General features: G+C 32.8%; 1 protein-coding gene across 2 annotated transcripts in view; it reads right to left on the bottom strand.

The window, feature by feature from the left end:
• fzy (cell division cycle 20 protein fzy) overlaps positions 1–14,413 on the bottom strand; it is a 114,563-nt gene that overhangs the window by 85,088 nt on the left and 15,062 nt on the right. For both annotated transcript variants that reach the window (XM_035373841.2, XM_085811021.1), the window contains one exon: positions 11,339–11,563. In XM_035373841.2, coding sequence (XP_035229732.1) covers positions 11,339–11,552 — 214 coding nt within the window. In that variant the 5' untranslated portion in view covers positions 11,553–11,563. Of the gene's footprint in view, positions 1–11,338; positions 11,564–14,413 lie in introns of those variants that run through there.

The following is a 14,413-nucleotide window of genomic DNA, read 5'->3' on the forward strand; positions in this document are numbered from 1 at the left end:
TTGTGATGACTTAAAACAGCTCTTGCGGTTACAATTAGAGGGAATACATTTTGAAATGTTTGAATAGCAACACTTTTTCTTTCCAGTGAGAAATGATCAGCACATTGAAAACCACAAATGGCAATGGAGTGATATACATATGACAAAAAATGCTGGTGTAAATTATTTGAAAAGAACAGCATTGTAAACAACCAATGACAAGAGAGGAGAGGGGGGGAACATTTATTGGAATTACAAATTTCAACATGCATGCTGAAATTTGGCAAATGATAATGCATCATAGACTCCAACCTTCAGCAAACCTTGTCAGTAGTCAACGCGCGAACGACATTTTTACAACTTTGAAAATGTGCGCGTAGCGTATGTTGTAATTAACCATTCATTAATTTTAAATTAATAATTAATTGTAATCAATTTTATTACATTTAAAATCCATATACATATAAAACTGAATAATTAAAAATATACCTTGTAAATTATATGCACATTTAATTAGAAATTTTCTTTCAACTCCTCAAGCATTCACTAATAAAAAGTACTTCAAATCACTACTAATCATAGAAAAAATCATAAGCTATAAATCATATCTTTATTCTGGATATGATTTCTACAGGGAAATAAAATTTAAATAACCAAGAATGATACATATAAGTATTAAACAAAATACGCATAATTTATGAATGCAAAGATTTATATGTAGCATGCTTAGCAAGCTTAAGTTCTGATTTTGAGAATGTTTTTTTATAACACAGTTCTTCATTTGCCTGCATATTTATTTTTTCAATCAAAACTGCTTCAAGAGTTTTAAGACCTAAATTTGGTCGAAATTCCGTCTGATTTTTTTTAACAATAGAAAAAATTCTTTCGCAAGCTGCATTTGAATGAGGTATTATTAAGACAGCAAGCATTACAGAAGGCAATACTTTGTATTTAATACACCCATTCATATTTTTTAATTTGGCAATTTCTCCCCATGCTATATCAATACGCAAATCTACAATTTCTTTCAAATCATCTACTTGATACATGGAAAATTCAATTTCTACTTAATTAAGACATTTTTCATCAATAATGGATGGAAAAGTATTCATCAAGTAAAGAACAGAAGAAAATGAGACTTCAGTTCTCAAGTTGATGTCAGCAACTTCAGCATGTTTTAGAAATGGATCACTCAGTGGAAATTTATCAATTATATATGAACATGCAGTTACAAAAAAAGCTCGCACAGAATTAAAAAATGATTTCACTTCACTTTCATTCAACTTGACATTTTTTAAATATAGTCTTGTTTCCGCACCAATCACTAAATTTTCTTTTTGTTTACTATACTTCTGAAATGGAATAGACGTTAGCGTAACATCTTCATTTTCTTTAGAAATTACTGATGGTTTTACGAATCTAATAAATAAATTCATTAAAAGTTCAAAAAGTTCTCTTCTCAATTTATGTATATAAGGAGCTTGTTGTTGCAAATTAATATTTACTGTTATAAACAAAGGCAAAGTATTTTTCAAAAATAACAAGTACAATTTGGTGGTCGGTGACTGTAAAATTTTTTTAATGCTTTGCAATCTCTTTCCTTCATTCTCACTGTTATCTGGTTTATCTCCAAAAAAATTTATCACAGCATCCCACTGTTCCAAAATCCTTGTTATAGATTCTAAAAGAGACAACCATCTCGTACTGCAATATTTCAAAATTTTATGAGATTTTGCATTCTGTCCCAAAATTTGTTGAGCAACTTTGAAGCTATGCTTCCGTTTCGAACTTTTCTCCAAGTAAAAATATATATCTATTATCAACATTTCAATTTCTGAGCCAATTAATTTTTCAGTAGCTTTTTTTGCAGCTATATGCAAGAGGTGACACGGACAACCTCGGGTGATTATACTTGGTTGATGCATTTTGATAAATGATGCTACACCTTTAAACTTTCCAATCATATTACTAGCATTATCTGAAGAAAATGATAAGCAATTTTTTCATTCTAAACCTTTGTTTTTAAAGTTTTCATTTATACAATTAAAAATACCTTCTCCTGTATTATTCGTGCATTCTAAAATAGAAATCAATGAAGTAATTATCACTCCCTTTTCTTTACTGTAGTATGTTATAACCAATGGGTACAGTTTGTTATCATTGTTATCATTACTTCCATCAGTACTTAGAGAAAATGATGTACTACACACTGATTTTATAATATCAGCAACAGTATTTTCTGCAAGCGTTTTCACAATAGCAGCAGTTTTGGTATGACCGCAGCTAAATTTTTTTGCTATGGCAGAATCCGGAAACATTGCTTTGAAAAGCTCTTTGGAATGATCCGAAACAGAAAGCGGTAGATTATGTTCAATTAAAAAACGAACAAAATAGCATTCGGCTTTTATAGGATCTGTTTCATCATCTTTTATTAAGAAATTTGTTATTTCTTTAGATTTTACGGTGCCAAGTTCTATATGCTTTTGAGAAAACACATGCCGTTTACAGTCATCTTTTCCGCCATGAGCAACTGAGAAGTCTTTGTTGCATACACTGCAGTGTGCGTGATTCACAGAAATTTCGGACGCTTTAATGCATGGAAATTCTGAAGAATATGAATCTTTAAACTTCTGCTTTGATAATTTTGGCTTCTTCGTTCGAGGCAGCATTATGATCAAAAATCTTTCACCTGATTCACAGTTCACAAGACACACGCTAAGCTCTCGCCGTAAACTACACAATGCAGCCGAATGCAGCCTAAACACGCATCAGCGAGGAACCTGGGAGACAGACAATTGGGTGGAACTATTGATAAATCGTTAACGGTTGGAGTTACTGATCTACGATTGGCTAATTCTTCAAAACTAGGAACGCACTCAACACGTGATATATGATAACACGAGTATTCAGCCAATCATCGGATCAATTAGTTGGTTCCGTTTTGCGTACTGGTTCTCCTGCTCTTGTTTCTGTAAAATCCGTAGTTTTTTCCATACTTTTCGTAGTTCGTAGTTTTTCATGAATTTCCGTAGAAACTACGGAGAATCCATAGTAGTTGGAGTCTATGAATGCATTGCATGCAATAGATTGTTGATAACAACGAAGAATGTAACAAAGCAGGAAGAATCAGCAGAACTTCATGTTTTATGGCATCTTCCAGTTCTGACAGATCTCGTGGATTTCATGTGCACATCTTAGATTTCATATAAATGCAAAGCCATCTGAGTAAGTTCGGAGAATCCTAGTTCCAAAGTGCCGAACTTATGTAGCAAGATCTTGCATCCATACAATGTCATAACAGTTTGCTGCTGAAATTACATAATTCTACAAGCACCTATGATGCAGCACATTTTCATACCTGTGGAAATGACCTCTTCATAGAAGTATGGATTGAGAATGAATGTACATTGCTGGCCATTAAAACTGCAACACCCCGAAGGAAAGCAAATATAAAAAAAGATATTTATTGTGCATAAATAGCATGGCATAAAGGCAAAATGATTAAATTTGTAAGCGGTATGGGGGTTTACACAGGCACGAAATTAGTAGAAACAGCTGCCAGACCCTACCTGGTTAGGCATAGAGTCGAACTCGGCTTAATGACAGAAACGGACAACTCATTCCATGCTGCTTTAAGTCTATTCCACACTTCATCAACTGTATTAGCTGGAGAGGGGTGGCAGGCCAGTCTCTCAACACCCTATGACCAGATATTTTCAATCGGTAACAAATCTGGAGACCATGCAGGCCAGGGCAGCATTTGAATGCTCTGTGTATTAAAGAAGGTCAGAACGTGACGTGCAACACATGGTCTTGCATTATCTTGTTGGAAGATGGCGTTCGGCAGGGCTTTAAGGTAGAGCACAGCCACTGGGCGTAAGATGTCAGAAATGTATCAATCTGCGTTCAAATTACCATTGTACCTAAAGGCTGCCCAAACCATCACATCAAGTGCAAAGCCCCTATATGCCGGTACCGAATGCAAGCAGGCGACATACAGTCTCCTTGAAGCCTTCAGACCCGTATATGGCCATCAGAATACTGCACATACAATCGGAACTCGTCTGAAAAGACAACATTGTGCCATTCCCGTGTCCAGCTTTGTCTTTCAGTGCACCAGGGTCGCTGTGTCTCTCTATGCTGCATTGTCACGGGAAGCTGAAGTAATGGTGGACGTGCTGCAAACATGCCCGTTTCCTGACTAATGGTCTGTGATGTGGTTGTACGTTTTTGCAGAACTAACCTCACATAATGTCTGTTCTCTCGGGTGTTAATCAAGGGAGGTTGTTGAGATCCTGCATGCCATTCAGTACGACCCTTAGCCAACCCATTGATTACATATCTGCATGCCAGTGGTTGAATGTCGACCAGTGCGATGGGCGATAATCCAACTCTCGACAGGAAATGATCTTGCCTCTATCGAAATCTGACACTTTCTGGTAAGTATTTCTTCTTCTTATTCAAGGCATAACACAATATTCTGAGCAAACTCACACCTTACAAAGCACTTTCCGTATGAGAAATCCTTTATACTACTTTTCTTTTATGCAGTGCTTCAGATGTCGTTTTTCCCTCCTGCATCGTCTGAATGCACAGAAATGCTAACCATTTGCATATCCCAACCTCTTATTCCTTTCAAGTGATTTTGACATTCGTCAGCTCCTTCCTTCCTAGTTTTGCAATTTTAATGGCCAGCAGTATACTTGTGATGCTGTACCACTCAACCACTTAAGCTTTGTGTAAAGGCATTAGTGACAGATCATGAGGATTTTTGTCAGCCCAGTGAATGCCGTTCTTGGATTTAATATTCTCAGTTAAGGAGAAATGCACCCCATCCATCCATAATATCTGCAGCAACCACCTGCTATCTTCATCATATCTAATGATAAAAATATTTTCAAAGTTGACATGCTGTTGCTCATCTTCCAGTTGCAATATCTGGATGTGCTGAAATTGATAAGAAAACATCTGTAGAACACAGCACAAAAGCTTGATGACTGTGTTTGTTTGGAGAATTTATTTTGATAGACTGACTACATGCTATAGACTTGAAAGATAAATCTCTTGATAGTGGTTCTCCATGACTGGTTTTAATTCAGTACCTCTAAGTAGGTATTTCAAAGTATATTCTCCACAGTGATAACTGTATACATATTAATTTTAGCAAGAAACTGAAGATAATCGCAACTTGCATATATAGAGAGAGATAGATAGTGTTCTGCTTCAAAGCAAACAATGGTTATACCTAAAACATTTCAGAAGTCTGTATTAGAAGAATCAAATCATCAACTGTATTAAACTCTGTTAAGACTAAAATGAAGTAACAGTGTTGTTTACTGGAAACAAATTGAGAGAAATTAACATATTACAGATACATCTTTTTAGATGTCTTTGTAATATGTCAATAAGCTTTAAAAAATATTAATATATATTATAAATATAAGCTTTAAAAATTTTTTTTTAATGAATTGAAATTGAAATATGTACCTAAGCTCCAGATAACACTAAACCTTTACGCAGCATTTTTGCACTTTATAGTTTAGTGGTCTGTTAGTGCCATTATTTTATTAGAAATCAATTCAAATCATTCTGCAGAAAGAAGAGAATTTCTTTTTAATTCCTGCAATAGGTCAATCCTATAAACTATGGGTTTATTGAACATAGGACAGACTTTGGAAAAAAATGGTTAATAAGTCAATCCAAAGCACTAGAGATTATTTTTTCGATATCAAACAATTTCATCATCTTACAAAATTTCAAATGAAATGTACTTTGTTTTATTTCATTAGCATTTAATTTGATTTCAGAGCGAACAATTAACAATTTTTAGTTTCAGGAGGAATCTTCCTTAAATTAAACATATCAAAATTGTAGTATATGAACAGTGACTGCACAGTAAAATCTAGTAAGCATGGGAGATGAAGTGCAAACTAGATGTCATATAAGTATGAATATTGGACACAGTGATTTTTGCATCTAATTTTTAAGTAACAATAAAATTTGGGCAAACTTACAGGGCAACTTTACTAGGGACCAAAACATTTGCCTGTATATGTGTGCTTACAATTAATAAACCCACCAGAATGCATGGCACGTGCATAACAGAAAAGTATCGAAATCCTAAAGCAAATGTGAAGGCTCAAATTACAAACTATTATCAGGCATGTAGCAGTATCTGAACTTTCCAGTTAGTCCAGAATCTATTATCACCTGTGAATTCATATATGACAGCAGCATAACTTTAATCTCTTGCCATCTTTTCTTTTACTGAAGAATTTTGCAATGAACTGATTATCATATGTTCATACTCATTGAAATTTTGGTACTTTTCTGTTATTTGGACTGGACTAAAAAATGTTCACCCAACTTTTTTTTTTTTTTTTTTTTTTAACATGGTAGATACATTCCTTAGAAAATCGTTAAAAAAATAATGTAAAAAAAAATACATGCAACAATTTTGGGGATATATTCCACAATTTAAAAAAATTGCACAAGATGAAAAAACTAAATATTTTCTCAAAAAAAAAAAGGTGCAAAAAAGTAATGACAAAATCCATATATCATATTTATAAAAAATAATTCATTTTTATTACAAAAAAAATTTAAATTGGTGTACAGCGAAAATTCAGTCAATAAGCACATATAAAAATTTTAATTGAAATTAGGAATAAAAGTCAATTTTGCAACTATTCATTGCTACTTGACAACAAGTGTGTATGTTTATTATGAACTGAATCAAAAATGCTATCATCAGTAGATATGTGATATGTCTAGCAGAAGTGTTGGGTTCATTACTCCATGTCAGGATCATGAGAAAGAAAATGTTGTTCCATACTTGTAGCAAATTTCAAGTCCTTGTAAACTAAATCAGCCGTTAATAGCTGAACAAACACTGAATAACAAAATTCTGTGTTCAAGTTGAAGTATAATAAAATAAAGAAAATAATAATAAAGTTCAGATATTCCCTATAACCACAGGAATACAAAATAAACAAGCCATGTAGTCAAAACAAACTCTGATGAATTCGACCAAGTCACTGACGCATGTATGGGCATAAACTGACAGACTTCTGATCGCACTGTTAAAATTAGAATTACATTGTTCTTATTGGTGAACCGTATTATTGCAAAACCGTGTAAAAAAGGAGTTCAGTGTATGCATATATATATGTTGCTAGCAAAGTTTGAAACTCGGCATTGCATTTAACGTCTAAAATTAGTGGGGAATGTATGAAACGATTCATATTTCACACATTTCCTAGACATTCTATAGAATGCCAAATGAGAAACTGGAAAAGTATGAAATACATCTCCGATTTGTTTCAAATATCACATGGCAAAGGACGTGACCTTTAATGCGCATCTCAGGCTCTGAATATGTGAGATGTACTTTGCAGTTTGTTCAAGAGTGTCAGAATATGCAATTTTACTTAAATTTGTTCAACAAAAAATTAGTTTTTTACTGTGCTGCATGAAAATGGAGGAACACGCTGTAGTGTTGGAGAAGAAGTTGCGGTCAATAAAAACGAAACAACGATTCGAAGATGAAGTGTCTGAAATTCGAGTTAATGGTGCAAAAAAAACTTTTTTTTTTTTTTTTTTCTTAACCGAAGCTACTTATCAGAAGTTAATAAATGATGTACAAAGATCCATAATGACTACTAAGAAGGAACCCAGGGACTATTGGTTGCTGAATCACTATGATATGATGATTGTGGAAAACCAAAGTAAAATCATCTATCATCAAGTAAAATCATTTATCAAGTATCATCATTTATCCTGTTAAAGAAGGCGTCAACACTATACCGTATTATGTCACGGACTCTGAGTTATTTAACATACTTCAGAAAGCTCATTTGGCTATTGGACATTGAAGACATGATAGAATGTTGAAAGAACTTTCAAATAAATAAAAAAACGTTACACATCATGATATTGAACTGTACATCTACCTTTGTGAACGTTGCCAGACAGCCAGATAGAGAATACAAATTTATTATTGTGTACCAAGATTATCTCACAAAATTTGTGATTTTAAAGTCTCTAACGTCAAAAAGAGCTGAAGAAATAGACTACAACATAGTGGATATATTCTCGTTGCTTGGGGCGCCATCTATATTAGAGTCTGACAATGATAGGGAATTTTCCAAAAATGTGGTGACCAGCTTGAAGGTGGTTGGGCAAGCACTGAAGATCGTCCATGGGAAACCTCGGCATTCACAAAGTCAGGGTAGTGTGGAAAGAGCTAATCAAGATATTGAAAATATGCTCTGTACTTGGTTGCAGGATAACTAATCTGACCGCTGGAGAGAAGGACTGAGTTTCGCTCAATTTATGAAAAATCCTTCTGGGATTAAAAGAGCGTCATATGAAGCTCTTTTTGACTGCAAACCTCGCAACATTGTAAGTAGGGCTTACGATGTCTTTTGTACCCAAAAATCTTTTAAAAGACATAAATATAGAGCAGCAGCTAGAAAAAGTAATAGAAAGTGTCCAAACAACTTGAAAAGGTGAAACTAATCAAATTATACGAAAAAAAGAGCCTGTTTAAAAAAAACAAGGATGAGATTATAGTCAAAAGTAGATTAAACAACATGATGAAGACATGTTTACTGAAAAGATTTCCATTTCTGATACATGTTGTTGTGTTTAAAAGAAATGAGTGATGCACTTACATGCAAAAAAGTGTAAGAAAATTTATACCTCCTGTGGCTATGCTAATAAAGATGATGAAATAGATATTTTGTGCATCCTTTGTTTCAAAACTTAAAATGCTATTGAAGGTAAACAGTATGGAAATACAAGCAAAAAGAAAAGAAAAAAAAAAAAATTTGAACATGGGAAAATAATTTTCCACTGCTTTTTTGGAAACTACTGTGCGAGTTCCTATTTCTGACATCGAAAAGGAGGGAGGTAATTCGCACAATATATTGGTAGTTATAATGAGTGTGACAGAGGATGGTTTCTACCGACTTGGAACTTCTGAAGAAATTTTAAAGTGAGTATATGCGAGATCACAATTCCCTTTATGCCCTAAGAACTTGCTTAGAATTGAAGATATTCCTGACCACAAAATTCCTCTCCAGTCACTTGCAGTTGCTCAGTCCAGTGGAAGCGGCCAAGGATTCGTCAAATGTAAAAGTGCCAAAATATGAAATGTCTTTCCATGAAAAACGTAATGAAATTAATTCAAAATGTCATTCACGCCTAGCATGTTGCAACAAGTAGATTATTTTAATTTCTTATCTTTTATATGAAAATTTTGTTTCCCTTAATAAGAAAGGCATAAATTTTGTTCTGTACAACTTTAATTTTACTTTTTTGAAAAAAAATTTTTAATGGCACTCTCATTATTTTTTCAAAATAACATTTGTACTTTTGGGGAATGCATATCATTTGAGTAATGCATGTATAGTCCTTATCAGGACCTTTTTTCATACTTTGCCTAAATAGCATTTGTCATTCCATAGAATGCAATAATTCTCATATTTCATACTTTGCCTGAAAACATCTGACATTATATACAATGCCTAAGCATTCTATAGAATTCCGGCATTTCATACTTTGCCTGTAATATATATACACACATTTCTGAATTCGGTTCCAATAACAGGAAAAATGTTTAAGCATAGAAGAATATTTGTATCTTTACACCTGGGAACACAATTTATGCTTACTTTTATTCTGCAAACCTTTATTGCAGCATCACATGTATTTCTATTGTTCCTATTCTTATCTATAGAATGTAATAGCAATCTGTTTTCACTTACAAAAACATCACAGAATTGCAGAGACATGGCTTTTCGCAACTTAAGCAATAGTGCCTATTTAGGAAATGCATTTCCTCGTTGTTCTCTTTAGAAAATATTCAGCAAAATTCTGTAGTCCTGGAGAAATTTTACCGAGATTCCTTCCATTGCTGGCAAATTACAGAAGTCCGTATTTTAAAACTAAGGCAAAAAATATCACTGGAACTAGGAATACAACAAAAAGAAATGCATATAAAAATGGCAGTTTTCGCTTCACTGAAGGATTGTTATAAGCATGGTTGTGCACATAGTTGACAAGTTTGGCACATTCTGAATTTTTGGCAACTTCAACTAAGATGGTTGCACCACTACTTTATTTCATGTACACATGGAGCAGAAAGAAATATGCGATTTTAACAGTTAAAAGTAAAAATTTATAATGCAAGTCTAATTTTCTCTTCTCTGGCATCTTCTTTTCTAATCAGCAAGACAAACTATGTTGCCATCAACGATTAGATACTCGCACAGAATAGCTTAATGAAACTGCTATGGTATCAGTTTGATACAGGTCTCTTATTCACTGCTATACCTTTAAGTAGATCTTACCACTATCTTATGGTTGATATCTGTACATATTTTCTACCATTCCTTCCAGCAATATGATGAAAAGTTCTGTAGCAATTAGTTCTGGCTATCAGCGGGAATTCTATCTTATATCAAAGATGTTTGGCTTAATTGAGATCAGGGCTCTGCATGAGCCAGTTAAGTTCATTTAATCTAAGACCTCAAAATGTTTAGTTAGGCTTTTGAAGAAGGAAAGATCAGATTCAAAATAAGGACAAATTTCCAAATTGTTTTCTTAGGACAAAGGGCAAAATATTCTCTAATATCATCTCATAGCCTTTGTTTGACATTGATTTCAAGGCATAAAAGCCAATGGCCAAGACTAAACAAACCCGGCAGTTGATCTTTAGTTTAGAGATCATTATGTTAGCAAAGTTATGTTCTGTAGCTTGCACAAGGATTTTAAGAGCAAATATCTGTTGATAAATGATATAATACTGACATTACTCCAGATGTCAACTCGGAATCTGCATAACATTTTCTGGCGATGCTTCCCAGTTTTACCATACATTTGAGGTTTTGACAGTCTGGATCTGTAAATGTTTGGTTTACATCATCGGGGAAGGGGTTTTATAAATATTTCGTATTTCTAACTAATCACTAAATCTCAAGGATAGAATGAATAAATCAAAGGGCACTTATAATCATCTCTTTCAGCCTCACCAAGCTCCCCTCTTACGTGCATTTTGAAACCATAACTAGTATATATTTCTACTGGGCACTCATAGTTTTCTTTCAAGAGGTATCATTAATGGCAATACAGTAAATGCTAACTCTACCATAAAGCATTCTGTTTTCAGTAGATTTAAGAATATGCTACATTAGTCTTAATATTTAGTATCAATAACAGCCAATTTTAGAATTGGCTAATAACAACCTAGAAAAATTATTAGTATAAAAAGGATTAAAATATACATCATAAGATTAGGTTATAGATTAAATCAAGGAATCACACTTGAGATAAACAAATTAAAAGTAAGATTTACCCATATCCTTCTTAGGGCTGTTAGAAGACTTGGTTAAACTCTTATTCATGGTCATGTTCATTATAGTCGAAGTATTGCCAGAAGTACTGAGAGATATATCCGATGCTGATGCCTCCATTGCCTTCCTCTGCCATCTTGGCACAGGTCCTCGCTTCAAAGGAACATCGAGTCTCAAAGCATTACTCAGTTCATTTTCAAGATTAAAATGTGCCATGATATATTTATCTAATAATAATAAAATTAAAAAAATTCAATACATCAATTATTTATTCAACTGGAAAATATCGAGATTTTTTTTCAACACTACTAAATAAAGTTCTATTAAACAACATTGACATTAGCTTGATACTCCTCCCCTTCCATTATGCGAAGGCTTTTGCCATTCATAATGTTTTAATTATTTTTCTTAACTAAATTCCCTGTTTATTGCATTACCCATTAAAAGTGAAAATAAGATTTTCGTAGGTTTGATATTTTATTCATTTTAAACTTGTAGCGATTATTATATACTTAACACTTTTTACAGCTTAACTACAAAGTAATTCCCTTAATCACAGCTGAAATATGCAATCTGTGCTTGACCTTAAACACTGGGGTTCTGAAAAGCAAAGACTAACCAGCAGTAATATGTCAATATTCATGAGTTTTAACATCCCCACAATATGAGTTTGGTTAACTTACCAAACCTATACAATGGCCGTTTCATGGCCTGGTTGACATGAATGGCCACCACAGTTGCTACATTACAAGATTGTTATTAACATACTCTGTAATCCGGGTTTTTTTTTTTTTTTTTTTTGAGGGGGGGAGCACAGATTGGAGAATTCGGAAAAACGTATAAAGCATATTTTTACAAAGCACATTCATGCATTACTATAAAAGAAGGAAAAAATTAGGTGGACTAGTCGTTGCACTCTCATGAGCTCTGTCATGGCAATGCAACGTGAAAGCTATGATTGTTTTTTGAAAAAGCTGCAATTTTAAATGTAATAAATGTAATATAGATGTGAGTAGAAGTTGAAAATAATTTTAAAAAAATTTTATTATATTGAATTGGAAGAGAAACATGCCAAAGTAAAGTTTATAATTAGGTAAAAAATCAACCTGAAATTAGCAGAAATTTTAAATAAACTATCGATTTCAAGGGTAATCAGTCTGAAGTTCTTTAGCAGCAGGGAAAAAATAATTGCCATTATACGTTTAAAACTATGCAAATCTAAGGTTGCTTTTTGCCAGACTTTAAAAATCTGTTTTTATGGTTATCTTAAAAGGAGTTGTAGAATTCTCTCAGTTAGTACACAAACAAAGAAATTATTATACATAAATACATAGTTGCTCTCCCCCCCCAAAATAAACCAACAAGTTTTAAGAAAACAGAATTATGTTAAAAGAATAGCACATTTTATCTATTATTTTAAAATTGCAAGTAAATGCATACAGCAGTAAACATTGTCCATTGTCTCTTCCAAATTATAGCTACCTTAAACACAGTTAATTTTAAGTGCTGGTTCTTCAAATTAAAAACTCTGATTTCTATGTTGTGAATTGAGTCTCTGTGATTAGTGTCAACAAGACTACGCCATCACTTCTTACTTCCTGTTTCTGGGAGAAAAGCTCTGTAAGACAGTTCTTACTTCCTGTTTCTAGGAGAAAAGCTCTGTAAGATAGGCCTTCTCTTCTAAGTCCTGGCCTTTCTGATCACTTCCTTTCAATTCAAGAGGTCTTAGAATTTGCAATGTTTTTCTAGATTTGATACTGTTTGGCATGTTATTACTTTCTTCCCTATCACTTTCACTGCCAGTTTCTGCAGCAGTTTAAAATTGTCTATAACATCATAGACAGTTATCTCGCATGTTATGTTAATAGTGTTATCAACTGCAAAGTATTCTAAAAACGCATCTCTATAACTTCCCTCAATGAAGTTTAAAATGTTGGCAATTTCCCAAGGCCTCATTCAAATGAAAATCGTGTTTTTGAAAGCAGTACTTATATGTGCTTTGAAAAAACAAACCGGCTTTAATATGCATATCCTCCAGTAAAAATATAAATTTAGTTATCTCCTTTGAATTGTTTGTATTTTTGCAAATTCAGTTTTGCTTACCTTTTTTTTTCCCCCCTTTTTTGGAGTGATATTTTTCTGTAATAACACTTCAAAGTTTTTATATTACTTTGGTCTAAAGGCTGAACAATAAAATTTATACTTGCAGAAAAAATTCTGGTACTTTCAGAACAAGATCAAATGAGTGTGCAGAACAGTTTCTAATAGCAAAGGTATTTCTTTATTTTTTTATTTCGCTGTTTTATTTCAAATGAAAATCAACAAAAAATACTACTTTTCATCCACAAGTTCTTGTTGTCATGTTAAGTTATGCGTAATTATTTTCTTCTTTCAAACATTATTTATAAGATTTATTTTGTAGCTGATTGTATTTATCCAAAATGTACGCACCTACACACTTACAAATAACGGCCAGTTTTTCTTCAAATATTTTTTAAACAAAGAACAACATTTTTCTTGAGGAAGAGAAATAACAATGAAGCACATCAAATATGTTTAGCTATCTATTATACAGTTTCTGAACAATAATTTATGATTGGCCAGTAAATAAACATTTAAATTTTTATTTAAAATGAGGCAAAAATGACATATTTATCAAAATGAAGGAATAGCAGGAAAATGCCATAAAAGGGTATACTGTTCTATTCAAAATGGTATTTAGTAATTATGCTGTACTAAGCTTCACATTTTCATCTTACATATTATAAACTAGCAATAGTATATTCTTTCACAGACAATTTTATTGCAAAGAGGAAAAACAGTTAAAAAATGTAATGTGTTAAAAAATGTAATACAAAAAGAAAAAGAGGAAACATTTTTATCCAGTTGATCCACCACCAAAGTATTTAGCATTGAACAATTAAAAAAAAAAAAAAAAAAAAACAGGGAATGCTTTGACATGAATAATTCATATTTCATTACAAACTAAAAAATACTGCTTGATAATGCAATACAACAGATAGATGAAGCTATTTTGCAAACTATAATTAAGATCCATTTCATGTTAGGTACATAAC

The sequence above is a fragment of the Stegodyphus dumicola genome, chromosome 2 (assembly GCF_044657685.1).
Source record: "Stegodyphus dumicola isolate Sdum_Otavi_A_Nest chromosome 2, ASM4465768v1".
In the NCBI taxonomy this organism is placed as follows: Eukaryota; Metazoa; Arthropoda; class Arachnida; order Araneae; family Eresidae; genus Stegodyphus; species Stegodyphus dumicola.